We start from the raw sequence: 25,511 nt of genomic DNA on the forward strand, positions 1-25,511 counted from the left end.
AATAGGATTCCATTGTGTATATATAACACATCTTCTTTATCCAGTCATCTATTGAAGGACACTTTGGTTGTTATTATGCTAAGCAAAATAAGTCAGACAGAAAAAGTCGAGAACCATATGATTTCACTGATATGTGGGATATAAAACTGAGAGCAACAAAGGAACAAGGCAAACAAAGAAACAAAAACTCATAGACACAGACAATAGTTTAGTGGTTACCAGAGGGTAAGAGGGGAGGGGGTGGTAGATGAGGGTAAAGGGGATGAAATATATGGTGATGGAAGAACTGACTCTGGGTGGTGAACACACAACATGATATATAGATGATGTATTATAGAAATGTACACTTGAAATTTGAAATCTATGTAACTTCTTTACTAACCATTGTCACCCCAATAAACTTAAAAAAAAAAAGGTCTGGGGTGTGATGGTCCATGAAAGAGTAACACCCAAATGCTGTTTCTCTAAGGATTTTTCTCTCTCTTTTATTCATTTAGAGATAAAAAGCAGCCCAGAATTCCAGACATATCCTGTTGGGTGTACTATAACTTTCTCAGTCCTTAGGGGGAAAAAGCACCCTGAGGTGACAGAGTAAGCTGGCATGGCGACCGGGTGTTTTCATCCCAGGATAGCATCACGCCAAACCATGGGACATCTTTGCATACTGAGCAAGGAAAAGTATGAAAAGTTGTCATTGTAAATACGGTTAATAACTTGGGATACCACTTGTTTTTGTGATTGGAAACGGTCATCCACTGTGCCACTGCCATATCCCTGTACAGATTTTGATACCGGCAAGTGGGTGCTGCTGTAACCAATACCTATAATGTGGAAATGGCTTTGAGTAGAGGTTGGAAGAATTTGGGGGAGCATGATAGGAAAAGCCTACATTGCCTTGGAAAGACTCTTGGTAGAAATATGGATGTGCTAGTGAGGGCACATTTCAATTTAACCCATGGAGGACACGCTGACTAAAGGAGGCCTCTAAGGCATATTTGGATGATGTACACATAAAATATTTATCAGTTCTGATTCGGTCACCACTTATCCACAGAATGACTATAATCAGCTGGCACAGATGGAGAGAGAGCCATTAGACATTCATTTTCCCCCAAGTGTTCACTTGGACGATGGATGCTTGGAAAATTTGGGACTATGTAGCTGGGGTCTTTGAAACATTCTTCAATGAACTTGATCGGCTTAGGACTGGGGCAATGCACTGCTGAGGGAGGTGAGAAGGGCTACAGATTACTTCTCTCAATCCTTTAAGGAATCCGTGGCAACGAGTATGTTTCTCTCCAGGTACAAACACAACTCTTAGAGGAAAAAGCTGGCATTTGTTTTGCTTTTAAATAATTCCAAGTAGCTTGAAGAAAGTGGTGGTTCACCACCCCCCCTCCCCATTATCCCCAGGCTCAGTACAAATGCAAGAACTGGATATACACTCACAGATAGTGGTGACAACATGAGATCAAGTGCTATAACCTAGGGCAGTGGTACTCAAGCTATGGTGGGCATCAGATTCGGCAGATTCCCAAGCTTAGCCGAAAACCATGGAAGCAGACTAACTACCACAGGTGATTCAGTTGCCCACCAAAGGCTCGAGGGATCATCCCTCTACTGCACTGTTTCTATGTGCTCTGTGAAACTATGGCTTTGTGGCCAATGCTTATCGCAGCATTTCTCAAAGCTAAGGCTTCCTTAACACAGGGCTTTGTAGAACTCAGTGACTAATACGCATTTTTGAATCCCAGTAGTTTTCAAAGTGTGGTTCCCCAGGACCAGCAGCCTCAGTATCACCTGGGAACTTGTCAGAAATCCAGTCTCAAGCCCACCCTGGACCTGCTCAACCAGAAACTCTGGAGGAGGGGTCCAACAATCTGGGTCTTTCAAGCTTTCTAGGTATTTCTGATGTTTACAAAAGGTCTGAGAGCCAATAGTGTTTGCAGTGTTTTCCCACACGATTCTTTCATCACGAGACCGGGCTAATATATTCTGCCGTAAGAACTATTACTGACGCGTGCGTGTGTGTGCGTGTAATGGAGATGAGTGCAAGTATCACCCCTTGTTACGGAGGTCTGCTTGAGGACTATTTAATTCTTGATTTATTTAACACCACCTTCTGTTATAAACAACTTGAGGCAGCTCAAAGAGAATGCCGGAGTAAAACATTCTTCCCAGGTATTTTGACCACTTCTTATTTATGCCAGGCTTCCCTGAGACACCAATGTACGGTACTGATTTGTTTATTACCAGCAGACCTCTGTTCTTCCTGAACAGGAACAAAGCAAAAGCAGCAACCAAAATAGTCAACAAGCCAAAACCTTAAGGTCCTTGGAGCAAGAGAGAGACAATGTACTTCTTTTCTCTACTGATGGAAAATTAGTAAGACTTAATAGGGGGTGGGGATTGAGCGAGTCTACTCCTGGCGCATGGTACAAATGCTCCTTAGCCCAAGCTAGGCAGGCAGCCTTACTTCATGCAGGTAGACTTTAGAGCTCAGGCAGGATGAGGGCTTAACTCTTTCGCTACGTTAATTGATTTCAAGTTTTGTTTTGTTTTTTCAAAATGTGTGAGAAATTCACAAAAACCAAAAGGTTGATATTTTGACAATTTTATGCATTTAATAACAATTTGAGCTGCTTTGTATATAAATGACATTATTTTCATGTACAAAAAATTCCTATTGTTATTCATTCTTGAAAAACACAAAAATATAGAAAAATGTCCATCTGCTTTCTTAAACTTCCTTTCCGGAAGTTTCCATCTGCAGTCAGTGGGTGGAAGTATTCATTCGGATATGACGGTTGTGGCAAAAGGGTTAAGAGCGCACTAGGTGACTGAACTGGGTTGGGCTGGGCTGGGCTGGGAGCTCCTGCTTGAATGTGGCCCAGACATCTTAGGAATGGGCAGCCTCCCCTCCATGCAACGGCATGTTGATCAGATCCCTGGTAACTTTATTTGATGGATGCCCTTAAAAGAACCAGTCAACTGTTTTACCTGTTCCTCCACTCTTACCTTCCTATCTTGACTATTCTTGAAGCATGCTGTCATGCAGGGGACCCTGCTCGCTGCGCCATGTGTCGTGCAGGGTGCCAGGCGGGGTCTCAGCTCCCGCTCCCCACATAAGAACGCAGGACACGGTGAGGCCAAAAAGGAACACCCACGGAGCCATAGGTAGGGGAGTCATACCACTATATTCTCGCTGGCGGCATCTGCCTCTCTGCAATCCGCGCTTGCTAGCTTAGCCACCATCTTCTTGCTAGCCCCCATTTGCTGCTAGCGTAGCCACAAGCAGTTATATTAGTTGCCAATGGCTCACTGGTTACAGCTGACGGCCAACTAGCCACAGCTGATGGCCATCCAATCACAGTTGATGGCCATTTACTACCTGAGCCAGCACCTGTCTATGTGAGGCCGAGAGCCTGGAAACTGCTTTCTGGGGCTCTGTCCCCACACATGCATTAACAGGCAATGGCAGCTTTGGCAAGCTGGTGAAAGGTCAATGACATTAAAAATGTTTCTATTTTGCTTCAGCTCTCAGAGGTGGAAAGAACCTTAGATATTTAGTCCTGTGTCTTCCCTCTACCTAGAAAACGAGCAACAGAGAGGGGAAGTGACAGTGTACATGGCAGAGAGAATATTAGAACATAGGTCTCCTTTGTACAGTTCCATCACTGAATGGGAACAAGAATGCTTTGTCCAAGTACCATAACTAGTACAATAAACAGACTTTATATACATAATTCAGTGTTTAACTCCAGTTTCTACAATGGTTCATGGCAAGTAATGGACACTCAATAAATACATGTTGAAGGATTTTTCTTTGAATGAATATAAAGAGTTTATTCGGTGCGTATTTGGGTATACAACAACAAATATTAAACAACTTTTTTTAAACTTTTTTGTGCACAGGGCAGAAAGCTGCCTGTACATGCTATGCCCACTTTTGGAACACAGATTTTAACAATTATTAATGCACAAAATCTTACATATCATGCAACTCTATGCCAAGATTCCAACTTTCTTCCATGCAACAGATATGAAGATCTAAATGGAAACCTAGCTAAGTCTTAAACACTTTTCCAGAAGCAAGTATAAGTATATGTTGTTTAGGGGTAACCAGTCTTGATATTTCCTTGTACACAATATTCACGTGCCAAATACAATGACAAGAGGACTCATACATATACAGATAAGACATTTCTTAGTTTAACAACACAAAAGACAATATCACAGTTCTACAGTTCCTGTCTTTACACAAGAAGCCACAACAATAGTTTAACATGATAACACAAATGGAATTAAGAGAAATCTACACTTGAGAATAATCTTTTTTTCTTTTTTAAGTCATCTTTACTGACTGGGGTTGACAATACAACTCAATTTCTACGCACAAAGTACAGCACAAGAACTTGACCGGAACACTACAAATCTAAAAAAAAAAAATACAACAAAAACAATGGTAAAATCACAAGAACACTGTTACCTTGAGCCTGAGATGCCAATTCAGATTCAACCCTGAATTTGGTTGATTTTGATTAAGTGACAGGGAGTCAATAAAACCACTGAATTTCAGAGATCGTAAAGTTGCACTATACCAAAGTAAAGAATACATTTGAGTCAAGCGTAGATAGAAAACATTAAGCCAAGAAAACAACACAGTTCACATAATTTTGTTTGCCCCTACAAAACATTTAAGCGGTTAATTTTGTTTTGATTTTGAAGAGCAATTGTGGTCTTTTCAATTTCCTTGGTTGGAGGGCAAATTTTTATCAGCATTAGTGCTGTGAAACTATTTTGGTTTTGTCATTCCCAAAGTATAAGTGAGATCATGAGAAAATTGGGCAGTCCTTCTCCCGGATTTAGTTCACTGATAAATGCTTGGCATTCTTTTGCACAAGCTCAGTCGACATTATGGGGCTGTAAGTATGGATCTAAGGTTTGATGGCAGAGAGAAGAGCGAACCCTGCCTGTTTGTTTGGTAAACGTTACTGACAAATTTGAACTTTGGGATGAAGGACTGCTAGAAGAATTCAACAGCACCTGGAGGTAAGGTTCTGTTACAGAGCCCTTGTTTTGCCCTCACTGGCTACGTTGATTCATTGTGGCTCATGGATTTGCCTCCGTTCAGCACGCCGGAGACACTTCTGCTCTTGGTTGGGGTCCCGCTTCCAGATCGGGAGAACTCCGTGAGATCGTGCAGCGATGGCTCCTTGTACATGGCCACTGAAAAGCACAGAAAGATGGTGTCAAAGGCTTTCAAGTGGGCACACCACACCACACTGGCTCTCAACTTTTCTTCTGGTTACTAGGCTTCCATGCTTGAGGCCACACATGACAAATATTGCTTTCAAAGCCTCGGCAGGGAGTGAACTGGATCAGATTAAGCAAAACGTAGTCTTCGTGAAGTAGTGTGTAAAGAATTCTAATACCTAATTTCCATCACTTATGGTTATGTGTATGAGAGGATTAATGAAAACTGCATTTAATAAAGCTCTTAGAGGTTTAAATATGATCTAGAGCATGCTGTGCAAGTCAAATATTAAAATTTAAAACATTTTCAAACACTGATTTCTACCATGCTTTAAAATGAAACTCTCCAAGAGTCTAAATATTAGCACAGTTCTTAATGCAATAAATGGTAAATATTATTGTCATGCTGTAAACAACAGCATTAGCTTATGCTTACGAAGCACTTATAACGTGCTAGATACTATTCTAAGTGCTTTGCATTCATTATCTCATTTAATCCACGTAAGAATCCCCTGATGTACCTACTCTTATCCATATTTTACACACAAGGAGCTTGAGGCACACACAGGTCAATAATCTGCCCAAGACCATCCGCTTAGTAAAGGGTGAAGAAGCTGGGATTTGAATCCAAGTAGTCTGGTTCCAGAAAATGTGCTGTGAAGCAGTGTTCTGCTGATTTGACTGGGCAGTCTGCCCTACTCGAAAACTCTAGTCTAACCCCAGGGCCAGTAACCTCTTGGAGGTCTCGCTCTTCTATGCCTATATTTTCTATCCCTTCTCCACCATGTCTCACTACCAACATCCCATCCCTATCTTCTGCAACCCATCCCTACCCTTCGCCCTTTCTAATTTGCTACTAATCTGCCACTAACGACTGGAAAAGAAAACTATGAATGAAAATTGTTGGAGCAATGCTGTTGAGCCCTTAAGAGAGGGCCCAAGGAGCTTTCTGATTAGTACAAAGTGTGCACACATTTAAGCATCAAGCACCAGGGACCATTTTGGCATAATTTGGAGTTCTTGGCTATCCTTAGCAATTGAGCTACTTCCATATAAGTAAGGTGCTACTATATGTAGATATACTAGGGGGGAAATTAAAATCAGGAGATCAGATGCTGTCGTCAATGCATTAATGTTTTAAGTGTTGTAAAATGTTACTAAATTTTTGTATAAATGCCTTAATGTAGAAAAATTATGTTCCATTTCCCAAAGTGAGATAAAGGACTGATTTAAATACATACTTATTTAATCCACAGCTCCTATAATATCAAGCTTACCTTTCAGTGGTTTGGGCAGAAAGTGGGCTGCAGGCTTGTTCTTCTTCACATGGTTTCCCTTCATGATCTCTCCTTCTTTGTTCAGACCCAGATACCACCCTCGGCCTGACTGCTGCTGACGGTACATCATCGATGAATATGTCACGTAATAATTTTCAAACACGGATTCTTTGAATTTGCACTCAGGTGTGAAATGTTCCTACAAGAAAAGTAAATAAACTAAAGCTCAATATTTATAGCTACGGATTTCATGGAGAACTATGTGGCACTGCCCTTCAGAAGTTAAGGATATACTTGGTTAAGTTTGTATGACCAGTATTCTATTTTCATAGCATAAAATATTAATGGCATAAAGTATTATGATTGGAAAACAAGGCTATATATAACATTTTGCGTGATGCTTTCGAAAAAGCCCCAAATGCAAGTGATACTGATCAATGATTAGCTCTCTTTGTAGTAAGGTAATGGAAAAATTAGAACCAGCCACATAAGTGTAATACATTGGACAAATCCAAGAGCCAGAGACTGAAAAGACAAGCATAAAGCTGTCACATGGAGCTGTGTTTCCTTTGCAAATATGAGAAAACAAATATTCAGTCCTTGTACTTAATTTTCATAGATTCTCCAGTTACTAAAAAGTATAATTGTCAATTGCCTAAGGCTGAAATCTGTGTTACAATGCTGGCTGCCTGTATTTCTAAAGTGATGCTACAAAGAAAGACTTTACTTTTAGGCAAACCAAACTGATTTTTTTTTTTAGATCATTGGACCTTGACTTAAAAAACTTCCCTCCTCACCCCATCCTTGCATTACAGTAACATTTACAAGCAAATCAATATAGAAGCAAGAAATTTACAGTAATTCTACAAGCAGACATGAGAGCAACCCAGGGTACTCTGAACACTGGAATGTGATTTTCTGCCATGCTTTCTTTGGAATTGCCCATACAAATGATGGGTTCCTGACCCAACTGGCTGTTTCAGAAAAACAGAAACAGAAAACCTTCTTTCAAGTTTTATGTATGTGTGTATACAATAAACAGCCATTTAAAAAATCGCCATTTGTCTATCATCAATAAATCAACAAATAACAAGTGCTGGCACGGATGTGGAGAAAAAGGAACGCTTGTGCACTGTTGGTGGGATTGCAGATTGGTGCAGCCACTATGAAAAACAGTATGGAGGTATCTCAAAAATCTGAAAATGGAACTACCTTATGATCCAGCAATTCCACTCCTAGGTATCTATCTGGAGAAATCCAAAACTCTAATTCAAAAAACTTTATGCACTCCTATGTTTATTGCAGCACTATGCACAATAGCCAAGACATGGAAACAACCGAAATGCCCATCGATAGATGACTGGATTAAGAAACTGTGGTACATTTATACAATGGAGTATTACGCAGCCATAAAGAAGAAAGAAATCTTACCATTTGCTACAACATGGATGGACCTAGAGAACATTATGTTAAGTGAAATAAGTCAGACAGAGAAAGACAAATACCATATGATCTCACTTATATGTGGAATCTAGAAAAGAATAAGTGAATGAACTAATCAGAAACAGTTTTGGAGACATAGAGGAAAAACTGAGGGTTGCTAGATGGGAGGGAGGTGGGGATAAGGGGGAATGTGAGGGGATTAGAAAACAGTCAGTAACCACAAGATGGCCACGGGGTTTTGAAAAATTAATTTGGGGAATGTAATCAATAATGTTGTAAAGATGTTGTAGGGTATCGGATGGACATGTGTCTCATTTGGGAGACCACCTCAGGGAGGATGTAGATGCCTGATCTCTGCACTGTACACCTGACGCTGAACAATAATGAATGCCAACTATAATTTTATATATATATATATATATATATATATATATATATATATATATATATATATATGTATATATATGTATGTATGTACTTACAAGAAGCAGAGTACAGCATTAGGAATAGAGACAGTGGAAATGTAATCGCTGTGTGCGATGGCAGAGGGATAGTGGATGGGGGGAGGGGGGTTCACACAGTGTGAGGGATATAAATGATAAATGTCTAAGTATTGCTTTGTCTTGTGCACCTGAAACTAATAATAATAATAAAAAGAAAAACCCTAGAAACTGCACTGTCCTGTAGAGGAGAAACTAGTCACATGTGGCTATTGAGCACTTGAAATGTGGCCAGCCTGACTGGGATGTCTTGCAAGTACAAAATACAACACCAGATGACAATGACCTCGTACAAAAAAAGGAATGTAAAATATTTTTTCTATTGATTATATGTTCAAATGATAATTTTGAATATATTAGGTTAAACAAAATACATTATTAAAACTAATTTTTTAAAAGGCCATTTGGAAGCAAAATGAAATGAACAGCAAATTTTAATCCCTAAGCAATCCACAGAGTAGCAGAGGGTCCATTTGGAGTGAAAGATAATGAAGAAAACGCTAACTGAGAGACATGACAGTGGCACTAGGGAAGCCATTAGAGTTTAGCTCGTTTGCTGGGATGTTATCAGGAATAACTTTCGATAAAGCCCTAAATTAAACACCTTGTGAAACTACTGCAAGCTTTCTGGACACCAGTCTTTTCGAAACAATGCCTCCGTGGTCCTGCCTTCCTTCCTTTTCTTGTGAGGTACCATTCTAAGCAATGCACTACCTTAACAACAGGATGTAAGGCATTCTCAGAGAGTCTCGTCAGCAAAGACGGACACATTCCTCAAATGAGGCTGCTTTTCTCTGAAAGTGAAACAATTGAACATTATTTTCTTTTTTTCTGGGAATCCACAAAATCTGTCTCCCTCAGTAATCTCACTGGCACAGGCAAGAATCGTCTTTTGGGGTTATTTCAGCCTGGGGGCATACTGGATAGATCCTCAGAAGAGTCACAGAGATTCTACCTACCCAAGAAAAAATGTACTTCTAAGGCAACTATCACATGGTTGGAACCAAAGTGTTCCTATTGATAGGCTGTGAAAACTCCTCTTTGTAGGATTCTCAACATAGGGAAAGCCAAGGTATCCCTACAAAGAACTTGAACTAAAAGTCTCAGTATTCCCTCCGATGATGAGGACAATTGCATAGAACGTTGCTGAAATTCACTGGGAATTAAATCACCATTTGGAAAAAAACCTCATCGTGGAAGAATGGATTTTAGTTTCACAATGAGTCATAAAGCATTTGAAAACAAATATGGTGAATAATGTATAGGATTAAGGTGAGTGATACAGTGTAGCCACATGAACATACTGTATTATTGACCACAAAATGATGAGATGGGAACATTGTGTGCTCTAAGGCAGGTCCCCCCAAAGGGCTGTGTTTACGTCTTGTGTGATGGCAGCAATCATTCATTCACTTCTACACATTTTCTGAGAATCCATTATATACTTGGGTGGTAATGAAAATCCATAGGTAAATAGGATATGGCCTCAGAAAGTTTACCATATATTTTCAGGTGTCAGGCATATACCCAAATAACCAGGTGTGCTGCCATTAAGTACAGAAAGGGAGGCATAAAGGAGGTGTTTATTGTAGGAGAACAGAGGGAGCCTGACTTAATTCTGACTGTGGGACTACGGAGGGGTGGGCTTCACAGAGAGGGTGTTATTTCAGCTGAGCCTTGAAGGATGGGTAGGAATTCAAAACAGAAAAAGGGGAAGAAGAATATTTGAAGCACAGAGCCCAACAGTCCTGTAACCTCCGCTTCTGCATCCCTGTCTCAGTAATTAGAGTCCACCGTCTTGGCAACTGCTCACACTTAAACCCGCAGGGGACCTTGACATTCTTTCACATGCTCTCCAGTCCATGATCTTCACCTTCCATTCCCATCGCCTCTGCTCTAGGTGACGCCCCTATTAACTCCGCACTGGCCTGCTCCAATAACCTCTCCCCTTCTGCTACAAGATTTCCCTCCTAACACAAAGTTCCCTTCCCCAGGAACTTTTGTTGGTTTCACTGTGCCTCTAGTAAAAAGGACAGCTTGATGTGTCATTTAAAATTCTCCACAATTCAGTCACTACCATGCCTTCAGTCTCATCCTCTACCAAAGAATTATGCATGCTTTTACAGGTGCCATTTGTTTCCTTTGTTCAGAATGTCATTCGTCTCTCTCTACCTACTGGCTTTCCCGTCATCCCTCAAGACCTAGCTTAAATATGACTGCCTCTGGAATCATATTTGATCTCTCCAAATTAGCACTGATTATACTCATATTTGTACTCCCACAAACTATCTCCAGCTTTGCCCTGTGACTCACACACGTGCCTGACTGGCTCCAACTGGCAGTGAGCTTGTCTTAGCTCTGAATCCTCCTTCCACCTTCATAAACGACTGGTCACATTGCCTGGCACAGAGTAGACCACTCCATTATTGTTTACGGGATTTGAATTTCAGAGATTCAGATTTAAGCATTGGAAATTCCAGGGTTCAGAAGTATCAACCAGGAAAACGTCTGCAGGGAATTTCCTTAATACCATATAATGAAATCAGCTGTACGTGGAAAGAAGCTGTCGTGGCACAGACAAATCCTGCATGTGTGACTTCGTCTCTGTTAAGAATAACAGATACTACACAGATACTGGCACCTACCACATTAGGAAGAAAAACTTGACAATTGTTACAACTATTGGGAAATGGCAAGGAAGGACTCAATGAACTGAATGCTCTGTCACATCTGGTAATTTCTTAGTCATCACCACTAAATTTGGACTCAAGCCTCAGTAGAGAGGGAGGAAAATGAGGCCAAAAAAAAAAAAAAGAATGTCAAAGGAACCAAAGGAGTGTTCTGTTCTGTGTGGGATGCTGCCATTTTACCCAGTGTTAGAATGAGTAGACACAAGAGGTTTGATTTTTATGAAATATGGAAAAATGTGAACAACTCACCCAACACTGGAAGGGTCATCAAAGAAAAAGGGGTGCAGTTGCATTGCTCTATGTCTTAGCAGTGATTCATATAAATAATAGAAACTGGATTGGACCCTAACCAGGGAAGCCTTATTCAGAGGATACCAGGTAGACATATGACAAGGAATCAACCTCCTCTGACCGATTAAAGATGATTATTAGTGCTCTTGAAAAAGGTATACCACAGTGGCTTTGACATTTAGTAGGCACTAATCAGAGGCAGCAATCACTGTGCTGTATTTAATATGTATTAAATAAGTATCTGCTATCATACTAAATGAATGAATGAATAGCCACTAAGACATTAGTTGGCATGGGTACTAAAGAAAGGGTGCGTTAGAACTTAGAACCTTTTATGCATTGATTTCTCTTAAGTTGTTTCCCTCTTATATAGCTATATTTTTTTCAGAGAAATAACATGTTTTTAGTTTATGAAATAATCAATCTGTCTCTCTTCTGTATCATCATTTTTGTTCCCCTTAAAGTTCAAGGTTAGTTTTTTCTCAGTGAGTATTGAAGCTTTTTATCTAAGGGATCCATACCAGTTAGTTATAATGATCATATTTTGGGTAAGGAATCAAGAATCTACATTTCCAGAATGAGCAGATCCAGGAGCAAAATCTAACATTTCTTTTTACCAATTTACTCCCTATTAAGGGGGAGAGAGTTATTTTGAGTTTGAAATATCAGTGGCGAGAAGAAAACATTTGAAACCCTCAAATGTTGGAGAATACTTACAGCCACAAACGGTAATGGTCAGCTGCCCTTTTCAGAGCATCGTAGACCTCCACACAGACTTTGAGAGGCAAATGAAGAAGGTATAAACACAATCAGTAATGGTGGTTGTTTGCAAGTAACCCCCAGATCCAATGATGTGCCAGAAGAACCTTTGTCTCAGAACAAGGCTTTGGGCCTGTGTAAATTGCTATTCTCTGTTAGGGTCAGAAAAAGCAGCAGTGCCCTGGGTTGCCCTTGGCGCAGAGGGCAAAGTATGGAGAGGGTACAGTACTTCTCTGGCCTCCTGGAGCTGGAGCCAGGTCAGAAGAAGCAAGGGCTGTGATGGTGACTTCCCAGAAGGGAGCCAAGTAAGGGCCATGTCACTTGGCAAGTGATACGTAGCTATGTCCTCAGTGCCATAACCATAAATAGATGAGGGCTAAAAAAAATACCTATATATCATTTGTCACCTCAGTGCCCTAAACACATCTACTATACCAAAAGACACACCATGACGAAATGCCTTCCTGATTAAGAGAAGTAATTTGGCAAACATAGGCCTCCATAGCAGATTTGTCATTTTTCCCCCCTCCTTTTGTATTTTCAGCAATGGTCCCATTGATAGGGTGGCAGTGTTTCATTTGAGTCTGTATCTCAGTAGGATGGCAAGCTTTGAGGATTTCCACGTAGATTATAAATGTTTCCTTTTAACACATTTCTCTCAAAAGAAATTATTTTTTTTTAACTGAGCTGCACTGACTGCCTTGGATCTTGAGAGAGCAACAGAGTCTACTGAGGTTTTCCATACATAAAATGGCAACACTGGGCCCCTGGATGTTGAACAAAGCCAAGCTTTCATGTATGCATATGCTATGCCAAGTGCACACGTCCTGGTATAGATGAATGTTTCTCAATGCATTTTGCTTTATTCACATATAAGATTTTGTAAAGCAGGCATCATAGAACAAGAAACAAAAACAGTTTATAATATGGGTGGGCATTTACAGAAACTTTTAAAAATGAACCTAATAAAACACAATTTCCTCTGTTCAGCAGATTCTATAATCATAACTAATCTATCTCTCCCTTTAAGCCTCTCACCTCTTTCTCTTCTCTTCCTCACTTCCAGACATATTTTCAGTAGCCTGACAATCCAATTAATTTAACAATTACTGCCAATAGCATGGGTCACTCTTCTGTTAGGTTGGTGCAAAAGTAATTGTGGTTTTTGCAATTATTAACCTTTTAAACCGCAATTACTTTTGCACCAACCTAATAATTCTGAGCCATGTTCTGATGACAATTAATTTTCTAGATTTAAAGTTAGCGGGTTATTTAAGTAGGTCTGACTTGTGTGCATCAATTATTTCCCAGCCTAATGAAAATGATATGCAGATTAAAATTAGATTTTCAATTCTGTTAAAAAATAAAAAGAACAGAACCTTAAAATATAAATCATACCCATGGGGGTGACACTGTTAACTACCTATATTCTCTATGTAGGCTTCCCCTCTAACAGTGATTTCAAAATCCAGGATTAATTATTATATTCAGGACTTTGATGTTCTTTCCCAGAATATATTTGACGTACATGAACTTTATTATTACAAGTTCAAAACATGGGAAAGGGGAGGTTGGGGAGGAGGGAATCAACTTTCACCCAGTATACTGTAGCTGAGCAAAATTATTAATTCATGATACACAGAGGATGGTTTGTTCACTCAGATATCCTCTGGACTGTCAGATACTTGAGGGCAGCTCCCAGTGTAAGGCCTGGCTTTAGTCAATGATCGATACACATCTGATGAAATAAATAAATAAAAGAATGGAATATCTAAAGAGAACTTGGAAGCTCCCTTGTACAGATCCAAAAAGGGGTTAAATGTGGCACTATATGAATAGAGGGCTGTTTTACAGTAGAGACTGACAAGTTAGAACTTGCCTGAGAGGGTAGACAGAGTAGGTGATAAAAGGAGGAAAGCTGCCTACAGATAAATCCAATTTAAAAAACTGGAGAGGGAGGGAGAGAAGAGGGAATAATAAAGACAAAACAGTGCTTAAGCTGCAAGAATAAAGAGATTTCCTGTTAACCGAGTATAAGGCATTAAGCTTATAGTCTTGGTCTTTGGGTCTGCAAATAGCTAACTAAACATTTCAATTAAACTAATTAGATTGTTCTCTGTAAAATGGGGGGGGGGGGAATCCTACCAGTTCTGCGGACCTTACTGGATTGTTGTATGAGGATCCAATGAAAGAAGCTCTGAAAATGATAAAGCTCCAGAAACATGAAATGTGGGATTCCTTCTGATAATACATGCCCAGAAAACCAGGGCAAAAAAATAAATTCTCTTCTTTTCAAGGTTCTTTTTCACTATAAAATCAATTTACAAGGAAAGGGTCTGTTTTATGTGTGTTTTAGTAACACGGAAGAATATAAATTCTGACCCACATTAGGACTGCATGTGAATTTATACCGTGTGTTTAGTGTTCTCCTCCAAGCTTGGCTCCCAGAAAACTGTTTTGCCTCCTTTCATTTTTCATGTCTGCCTGCAGTGGGCTAAGAAGGCTTCAAGCCACAGCACTAAAGAAATGAAATGCTTTACAATGGGCTTCACGAGATACCATGCAATAAAATGCCTTAAAAGTATACCTGTTAATTAGCAAGCATTTGTAAAGAAATGCAAATTAAATTGAGAATATGCACATGGGACTATTTTTCCTCAGACGGTTACGATGAAATTTCTTGGTAGCATTTTCATATTCCAAGATAATTCATAGACATTTGAATTTACCTTCTGTTGACCCCATAAAATATGTCAGCACAGTATTGCTTTTTCTCTTCAATTCTTCACAAAGATGAAAACAATATTAAGGAGTTTGTCAACCAATGGTCGGTTTAAGCCAAAATTGGGATGTAGATATGACCATATTTCAGACCTTTGTATTGGCTTGTTTTGGATTTTCATATATTTCTTTAAAGCAGTCTCATGCAATGGATTATTCAGGCTGTCAAATTTTACAAAACAATTTGTTTTAAAAAACACACTGAAATAAGGTAGGAAAAAGCAGAAGAAAACAAAAATAATGCAACCCCCACAGAGCCCAAGAGAGGTTATTTTTGTCGTGATATAAAAATTATATGATCCAAAGGCTTCACTCAGCTCCAAACCTGGTGAGCAAACGCATTTCAAAATGGATGTTACTTGCTGAGATTTGTGACAAAGGAGAGGGATGGGCACATGTCTGCAAGGCTGTGTAATTGGCCAAGACAGTGTTAGTTTAACCCAAACCTTGCAGAATTCAGATTGTTTAGGCCCTCCCATTAGGTAGCTGAAGATGTACTTCAGTTTATATAAGACATGCTGCGGAGGGATTGTATGTATGACCCTCATGTTATTTTATTTTTAAAATCTTACTAGGAAATTTCACTGTTGAACAAAAATCTGTAGTAAAGTCTCCCCCTGCCCCCCAGTGAAGAACACTTCCCCAAAGTGAATAACTCCCTAAAACGTTTTTGGTCTGTTACATGCATTAACTCTGGATGTTGGCTCTTCTTATGACAGGGCTGACCTGTGTTCTGAAATGGGAACCAAATATCAGAAATGAATTCTAGAAATAAACTTTCCTGTCTTTTGGCTAGTTACTGCCATCTGTGCCCATTGGAAAATATTCTGTTACTATGATGCTTTCTAACTTGTGGCAGTACTCTTCTGTGTAATAACTTCCTGAGTGGGATCTAAATCCATCTGCAAGAGAATGTTTTTGGAAGTATCTATAGTCAGCAAGAGAATAAGCTCAGTAGGTTGTATCTTTTTAAATACCCGTTGCAAGCTCCTGTCTGAAAATTCAAAGCCTAGGAACTCTGAAAATTTTCCCCAGACATTCAACAAACTGTCATGCAAAGGAGAAAAGTTCTTTCCTCGTAGATCAACTGAAAGAATCCTGGCAAGGTAGGTGCACTATTAAAAATAAAATCACAGCGGGGTGGCCAGTTAGCTCAGTGGGTTAGAGCGTGGTGCTCTTAACAAGGTTACCGGTTCGATCCCTACATGGGCCACTGTGAGCTGCGCCCTCCACATGTACATTGAAACAACTACTTGACTTGGAGCTGATGGGTCCCGGAAAAACACACTTAAAACAAGTAAAAGTTTAAAATTAAGTAAATAAACAAAATAAAATTATAGCAAGGTGGGTGCATAGCATGTTCTAATACTTCAGGCAATTTTGAGGACCTGAATTTTGATCTGTGTTGGATTGTGGTAGTGTTAAATTTGATAGGGTGTGTCTCTGTAGAAGAGAGTAACTTACAATAACCAGGAGTCCGCTTTTCAAAGACTTTCAAAGGAGACTTCTTTTCTCTTGCACAAGTAGGAAACCAACACTAGACAACAGCGACTGCTCAAATGGGAGCCACTGACACATGCTTTCCATTGCAAACCATAAAACCCGGAGTCTCATAGGATAAGATGCAAAAGCCTCATGTATAAACGAAGGATGAAAGAGGTGTTGCAGAGGGTTATTAGACTGCCACATCACATTGCACCTGCAAATTACTCTGAGGACAGGAAGTCGCAAGGAGAGTAATCTCTCTATGAAGAGAGTACATTCTACCTTCATTTGCTCCTTGAAAGGAGCTAATGAGAAGACGCTAGCGACAGTCACTTACCATGAGTCTGACTGGGGGAAGTCAATACATTAAGACTCAAATGGAAGCATTCTTTCTAAGCCACAATTGACTGAGAGCCTACTGTGTGCCAAACACTGTGGAAGGGAGGCCCCTTTGTTCACCGGGCCCTTTGTAGTGATCTGATTTAATCTTGACAGTAGCTCTCTGTAATAACTTGAATGGATCCATATCCCTCTGGCCTGAAAGAGGAGTCCTCCCTCCTCACAAGTGAAGAAACCAGAGGAAAGAAGCCCTGAACAAGTCATTTCTTGATAAACTCAATTGCAAGTGTGCCTTTTCACCCAAATCGTCACTGTAGGCAATAGCTGCGATGTCAATTCTCTTCTAAACATACAGTTCCAACATTTGCTGAAGGTCCAGTCCTCCCTCCTTATTCGTGTGCCCTGCCTCCTTGAACACAGACGAGCTCTGTTCAAACCTGCCTCCTTCCACTGTCCTGATTTCTGACTGTGGGCAATTCATCTGTGCTCTGACCCTGCACCTGGAGGAGGTGAATGGCATCATGTGCCTCAGGGAGGGTCGCGGAGGCCATGGAGAGCAGCTAGGTTATGTTTGAGGGCTCACTGCCTGCAGGAGCCCTGACCTTGCCTTCATTTTCAGGTTGTGTGATATATAAGAAAATGCAGCATCCTCCCTACCCTACTCTGCACTTGAAACTGGTGTGAAAACTAGTGGTTGTCAATGAAAACAAACGGAGTAGAGAGCACCTTTCCATTTCTGAGAGGGGTTCAGGATACATGATAACTGTATTTGTGACAACTGCTTTCAGTAGTGATTCCTTGTCAAGGGTAACAATACATGAGCTTTAAATTAGGGGCTTAAAATATCCTAAGAATCTAAAATCTGAATTACTATCACATGTCTTCGTGAACCCACATGATACTAAAGAGATTTGTGAAATAATCCAGCATTAATGGGCCAAATGACATTTACATGTCTCATTTTAATTACTATGCCACCAAAAGTACAACATTATTATCTCACTTCTTTTGTTCTAAACCACTGTTTCACTAGTTCTACTTTCACAATGTAGGTTACTAATAACAACAATAATGAAAAAATCTAATAGTACCTTATGTTTAAGCAGTGCCTACTTTTAAAGTTTTCTGCAACTGCTTAAACAGTTATGGCATTCAAGTGACAGATAAGGGACAGTTTAATAATGAGAATGATAACAAAGGAAACAATTATAATGGATTTTGGTAGACTTTTTTTTTCCTCTCTCTAAAGAGCTCTCTTTACAGTTGAAGAAATGGAACCAGAGATGCTAATTACACTGAAATCTGGCTTTCACACTTTCTTCTAGAGTAGGGGTGTCAAAACTGCAGCCCGTGGGCCAATTGTGGCCTGCAATCCATTGTTAATTGGCCCACAGCAAATTCCAAAAATATATTTAGTTTACTTAAATAAACCAGGTGAGGCAATACGTACTTCACCTCGAGTGAGTGGCCCGGCTGTTTGTGTATTTTACCGCATGTGGCCCTTGGTAAAAAACATTGAAAAAAGTTTGGACACCCCTGTTCTAGAGAATGAATCCAGGCAGGGAAGCAGCTCCAAGAGAAAGCTGGAATCTGTATATGGTAGCTGGTGAGAGGCCTTCGTTTTCAGGCAACCTGATCTCTAAGATGTTTCCAGGGCTGCAAAACACTGAGGACCAAACAGCCCTAAGTGGTCCTGGGTTGCAGAGGGAAGGACGAGCTTTAACACACAGCACCAGCCAAGCCAGCAGCCTGCCTCCCAGCCCACTGCTTTCTCCACCATGCAGCTTTCCCTTTCTCTGACGTAAATGTCCATTTAACATTCTCCTAGATCAGGCCATGAAAAGTCCATTCTCCTACTGCAAAATGTTCATGACTACATTTTGGCACATTTCATTTTTTTATCCTTTCCGTTGACCTCTTTACCTAGGAGTTTTTATGGGGTAACCCCAGAGCATGTTTACTGAAAGTAGGCTTCTGCCCCTTTTGGTGCAGATGTATATAACAGGTAAGGAGAAATATTAATCAATATTGTCAAACTTGTGTGTATGTGCGAGTTTGTGCTTGCAAGAGAGAAAGAAGGGAAGGCAGAAACAGAGAGATGGGGGTGGTGAGGCAGAGAGACAGAGGAAGACAACAAGAAGTAAAAACAGAGGACGTAAATGTGATGGTTTGTTTTTCCCCATTCCATAATTCTGTGGCCGTTGAGAAATGCCTGTCATACCTATGGCCCCCAAGTTCACCCCAAAGGTTTAATGGGGAAGGTGGGAATGTCAGTTGTGTATCTTCTGCTGGAGAAAATCTCTGTTTCCTGTCCAAACTCCCAGTTGTGCTCTGAGCTCAGGGTAAAATCTGAGAGCCCACCCAGGGCAGGTTACGTTCTTCTGTAGAGTTAGTATCTATAGAGGAGCCAGATAGAGGAGTAAACCTATTTCTTCCTGGAGATTTCCCCATGTGTAATGTACATCCATCTCTGGGGGGGAAAAAAAAAGGCAAAGAAAATTCAGGTGTCGAGAAACTCAGAATTAGTGTAAAGAAGTCCTGTGCAAGTTCATCAAAACAAGACACTTTGAAAATATGAATGTCGCTATCATAAAGTGAATTATATTTTCCTAAGAGAAATGTAATGCTTAGATGTGGAGCTATGTCGCAGTAAACAAAACAACGGTTCCCTCATTAGAACCAAGCTCACTGTCACCTTTTATTATTCCCATCACCTTGTATCACGGTTATGTAGCAATCACTGTAGTAAAGCCTGACTTCTACAAACTGCGGAGTTTTACAGAAATGTTCAGATCAAGTATCCAGATACAATTCATAAATGTGCTTGCAGTATCTTCGTTTAAATTACATTTGGTTTGTTCTGTAATTCCTGAAATACTGCAACATTTTTATATTCATTTGTTTAAAAGGGTTTCGATGACATTAAATTTTGAAGTAGGCAAATTACAGTTCCTTATCAAAATATACAATCTCAAATTTCAAATATTTATTATCTATGTATTACCGCAGTTGAAAACATAATGCAATAATATAATACAAACTATAAGAATTTATAAAAATGATTAATACTTCATAAGCTTTGCCCAACCATGACCTAGTTGGAATAATTTTCAGCTTTCATTTTCCAACAGTGTAGACTGTTACAGCATTTGCATGAGAATGCAAAATGCATAAATTATCCCCACAGGGAACACTTAAAACTTAAGGTAATTATATAGCATAGAAGTGGTTTCAAAGAACTCAAACAAAATAGCAAATAATTCTACAGTCACCCTTTAAAATGATTATTATTCTGTATTACCAGTGATCTTGATCACTAAACTCCCTCTCTTTACAATTACATTCACATGATCAAGTCTTACTTTGTTCTTTAACCATCAAGCTCTTGCAGCTGGCCCTGAAAATCTGCATGCTGTAAAAGCTGAACTAGACAGCTAGTAGAGATGAATTCTCCAGTTATATTCATGCTGTGAACAGAACCATAACACTCCCTTAATATATCTTATCATTGCACTTTTATACTAAACATGCATCCAAATCAAGTCCTATTTTTTACATTCCTCCTGTTCGAAATCTTTTAATGGCACCCTGCTGCCTACAGAATAAAATCCAAACTCCTTGGCCTGGTGTTCCGGGCCCTCCAAAATCTTGCACGTGTTCTCCTACAACTCCAGCACAAGCTTCTTCAACTCAAGACAGATGGAAGAAATAAGGCCAGGACCAAAAGGAGCAGAGATTTTTCTTATGAATGGAAAAATATCTCCTCCGAACCAATTACGGCGCTTCCGAGGCTGGCATATTCACTGTGATTAGAGAGCAGTACTGGGTCATAAGGAATACGTAACTAATCTCTTCTAAATTTCTTCCTTATGCTCTTCATTATTATTATTTTTTAATTCAGAAAAATGACTTGCACTTTTTCAACATCCGAGCTGCCTCGTGTCATGGTTCCGCACACTGATTTAGCAGGCAGTGTGTTTGTACAGGAGACGCCACCAGCTCTGCAATTCTCTGAGGCCACTTGCTAATAATCAGCACCTCTTCTCTTCACAGCACAGAGGAAAAAGAATCAAAACGTCAGCATGTCAGAAACCTCCAGGCTCAGCTTCGGCTGGAATGCAAACGCACTTGACAATTGATTCTTTCTGAAGACTTTCACAGCATCAAGGAAGAGGGTAATGACATTGTGTCTGAACAGAAGGAAACTAAATTATTTATCTCATACTAATTTTTAGCAGATGGCTGGTGATGAAAAATCTATACTGGCAAATGTGCTGTATCTATTACTTTAAGGATAAGTCAGGGGGCTAAAACTTTAAATGTTCACAATATATTTGTATTTAGTCTTATGGTACATATTGATTCCATACAAAGGTTCTTCTAAGTGCATCATCTATTCACGAATCGCATCAGCAGTTGGGTTGCTTTTCTTTTTTTAACCTCGCAGAAAGAATACATTGGGGACGCTGCCACTTGGTGGTGTCTACTATATCCCTCAGCATCAGGAGAGTGCAAACACTATTTCCGAGAGAGAGAGAGAGAGAGAGAGAGAGAGAGAGAGAGAGAGAGAGAGAGGATATGGTTCTTAAGGGAGAGCACGGTGCTCAGAACTAAAGTCCCTCCCTTAGCTTCCTGCAGAAATGGTTAAATGCTGATTTCCAACTAAATAAACAGTCAGTTGACAGAAAGGTGACGATAGGGTGGGGACCAGATGTACATCCTTTTCCCTTTTTGCCCAAGCTATGTCTCCAGGGAGAGGGCTGTGTGGCCTCAATATACAATTCGTCATTCTCCAGCTCTCTCCAGGACCTGTCTTCTCTTTGCTCTGTAGCCCACCTTCGGAGAGAGAAGACATGGCCTTTTTCTCTGGTTGACTCTCAAATGCCAAATTGTTCAGGAAAGGAGAGAAGACATTCAATTACATGTGCTGGTTCATATCAAGCAAAACATCTTCAGATGAGCCTAACGAGTCTGTGCTCTTCCCTAGGTAAAGCAGGTACATGTTCTGGCCCCAGAAAGGAATTGGTTTGTGTACAGAATCACGATGCATGATTTGCCTAGTGAGTCAGAGCTTCTCTGAACAACATCTTTATATAATGTTTATTGTTTTTGCAGAATGTGCAGTATCATTTCTGGCTGACTTAAGAAGGCTGATTATTTTATAGCCCATTTTATGGGGATCATTCTCATTCAAGTCGGCATAGATTTCTTGAGTGCCTATCACGTGCACTGTTTTTCCTAAACCGGATGCTGACACTCATGGCACTCAGCACTTTGGGAATAGCACTCGTCTCCCCCAGACAGTTGTCCAGAGAACACTTACTGAGCAGCAACCAGAACCCATGTGTTGCCCCAAGGTGCGTTCTTACAGCGAGAGACAACAGGCCAGATCTGACTTCTATAGACTACAGTGGCCTACCAAAATAACAGACCTACTGTGGGTGAATATCTTCCTACTAGGATAACCTGATTGAGCATTTATTCTATTTGAAAAGGATGCATTTGGTAATAGCCTCTCATACAGTTCTGTGTTCAATTGTCATAATCAGCAGCAGCTAAGCATTTACTAATAATCTCTGAAAAAGTGAGCCTATCCTAGGTCAAGGTTTAGCTTAGAATGGACATAGCTTATATTGAAACCTAAAAATAGATCCTTCAGAATTACACCAGAACGACCAAGTTGCCACTGCGATAGTACCTAAAAAAACCCTAATTCGTATATTCTACGACTAGCCAAACATGAGTCAATTTAATCAGCATGAACTAGATAAAGGATACCGTATACTATATACCAATATTAGACAATAAGACTCCATTTTTAAATCATCTTTCTCCATGGAGAGGTTACTACGTAGTACTCCAGTCACCAGAAACAATATGCTTTAAATACACTTTGGTGTTTTGGTGTCACGAAGTTACATTTTCTGCAATTCTGATCTCTTGAAAGAATATTTAGAGAAGCCGGAATCTGGCTGAAAATCATAGGGAACAGGAATGAACCGGGGGACTGTAAGCTAGGTGACCAGAATAAAGGATAGTACGAACACTTTGAGTAAACACGAACACAGTATCAAACCTCATAGCTTTGGGGGCAGCTCCATAGGCCATGCCCAGTTGTTAGGGACTTTATAATTTTCTAGCATTAGCAAGAAACAGGAGGAGACAAATTAAACAGGTGTGAAGCCATTAGAACTATGGTGTTTAACTTTGTGCAAACACATCAAATCACGTGTGCAACTCCAATGAAAAAGCCAAGGGATGGGTGTGCAAACAACCACCAGTCACTGGAGGACAAACACACAAAGCTGGTGTGAGAACTGCTGCAGTTTATATATTTGTCTTCTCAGCAACATTAACTTTCTGTCCGTCTAAATAATCTCAATGTTTACCCACAGTTGCTCACTGTATTTTGAGTAAGCAATAATAGGTTCGATTTTCCCTAAGCCTGAGTCACAGCCGGGTAGTAAATTAGGAGCTTAGGAAGGTGCGTTACTTCCTTGAGGCTACTGAGCCATCATTTAAGGCATAATATGCTTGCTTTCATTTATGAAGATGCTACTGACTCACTTCAGTGGGAGTTTTTCCTGCACTGCTGATGGCTGAGTTAAATGAATGTACTTGGTCCTTTTCTCTTTGCAGTGTGGATGGGACGGCTTGAGCTAATTATACATTCTTGCCAACTCCACTGTGACCCACAGAGCAAATGCCCATGATCTCTGCTTCAAGTTTGAGGTTCATTCTGTAGCTGTGGAACAAAGTGAAGTCAATGAGGGATGAGGGAGCTCGTGAACTCCTTGATAGCATTCTCTAATTGACTGTGTTTGCTGGCCACTAGTGCCACAAAAGCCATATTTGTAGTAAAACATTAATTTACAACATAAGGCAAATCATGTCACTCCTCTACTCAACACCCTCCAACGGCTTCCCATCTCAGAGTGAAAACCAAAGTTCTTGGCTTGGACGATAAGATTATATGTTATCTGATCCTGACTGCTTCTCTGCTCTCATCTATCACATGCCTTCTTTTTCATTTTATGTCACACTGGCTTCCTAGCTTATTCCTTGAACACGCCAAGCATATTCTCACCTGAAGGCCTCTGAATTTGCTGATGCCTTTGCCTGCAATGTTTTCCCTCCAGATATCCACTGGAACCCTTCCCTCTTGTCCATCAAATGCCCCCTGAACAGAGAAGCTTTCCCTGACCACCTTATAAGAAAGTTGCCCCTACCTCTCAGCACGCCCTATGCCCCTAACCCTGCTTGTTTATTTTCTGAACCGAATTTTAAATTAATTTGTTTATCTACTGTCTGTCTGCCACATCTAGAAGATAAGCTCTGTGAGGACAGGGATTGTGTTTTGCTCATTGTTGTATGCCAGCATTTGTAACAGGGCTTCAAGCTCTGTATTCACGCCATAATAATTGGCTGAATAGATGGATGAATCCTGCTAGCCTGACAGATTGGAGGGACAAATTATTCCAGATTATCAAGGTCTTTGCATAAGTATTAAAGAATTGATTTGTCATAAAATGATATTTAGGCTCCTATTGAGGTAATTATTGGGGCTTTCATTTTCATTGTGGTTATGAACTGCATTATAATTATAAGCCAGCATCTCTACCCAAAGAAACAAAATAAACCTTTACTAATACACTTTTGAGCTCTACATAAAAGGCTATTCAGAATAAAGGGTAGGTCGACATGAAAGGAAATAGCTAAAGAGAATATTTTTGAAAAGTGTGCCAACAGGTAATTAATCATTGAAAGCAGCAAATCCTGATGGCTAGTGAATTTCAAGGGCTAATCGCAATAACATATGAAAGTACAATCTTCTCCTTAATATATCAGAAATGTCAGTTGATTCTATTGAACAAAAGAATAAGTGAAGAATACGTCTTTCCAAAGAAGATGCTATTATTTTTGATGATTTCATGAAAATACATCAAATAAGACACTAAAATATCAAGAAGAGTTTAGGCAGGGACCTAGTGCTTAACTGCAACGGGTCTTTCATACAGGCTTAAAACCTGCTATGACTTGTGCTTACATTGCCCTGTGTAGAACACAGAGATCTCAGGCTGAACACACGCTGTCTGAAAATTAAGTTCGCGAACTCATCCTAGAAAAAGTGCTACATACCTCATTGCTGAATATCACTATGGTCACCTTCGAAGTCCTCCCCTTGGGAAGCTATGCACCCGACACCAGTGCCTAGTCCACCCTTCAAAGCAATTTTGGAACTCTTTTTCTGGAATGGCCATCAGAGCTGTTGCTGTATTACCCTTGATGTTCTGAATGTCATCAAAATGTCTTGCTTTCAATATTTCCTTCCTCTTCCGGTAAAGAAAGAAGTCATTGGGGGCCAGATCAGGTGAGTAGGGAGGGTGTTCCAATACAGTTATTTGTTTTCTGGCTAAAAGCTCCCTCACAGACAGTGCCGTGGGAGCTGGTGCATTGTCGTGATGCAAGAGCCATGAATTGTTGGTGAAAAGTTCAGGTCATCTAACTTTTTCATGCAGCCTTTTCAGCACTTCCAAATAGTAAACATGGTGAACTGTTTGTCCAGTTGGTGCAAATTCATAATGAATAATCCCGCTGATATCAACAAAGGTTAGCAACATCGTTGCAACAAGTTCGTGAACTTAATTGTCAGACCGTGTACACATTGTAGACGGGTTCATCTCATTTCT

The 25,511-nt window shown here is 40.1% G+C and overlaps 1 protein-coding gene across 6 annotated transcripts in view; it reads right to left on the reverse strand.

The window, feature by feature from the left end:
- Positions 1–3,819: 3,819 nt before the first annotated feature.
- FGF13 (fibroblast growth factor 13) overlaps positions 3,820–25,511 on the reverse strand; it is a 514,926-nt gene continuing 493,234 nt past the window's right edge. For all 6 annotated transcript variants that reach the window (XM_019750480.2, XM_019750478.2, XM_074323637.1 and 3 more), the window contains 2 exons: positions 6,534–6,732; positions 3,820–5,229 (listed from right to left, as the gene is read on the reverse strand). In XM_019750480.2, coding sequence (XP_019606039.1) covers positions 5,093–5,229; positions 6,534–6,732 — 336 coding nt within the window. In that variant the 3' untranslated portion in view covers positions 3,820–5,092. The remainder of the gene's footprint in view (positions 5,230–6,533; positions 6,733–25,511) is intronic.

Source organism: Rhinolophus sinicus, chromosome X, assembly GCF_036562045.2.
Source record: "Rhinolophus sinicus isolate RSC01 chromosome X, ASM3656204v1, whole genome shotgun sequence".
NCBI classification, from domain to species: domain Eukaryota; kingdom Metazoa; phylum Chordata; class Mammalia; order Chiroptera; family Rhinolophidae; genus Rhinolophus; species Rhinolophus sinicus.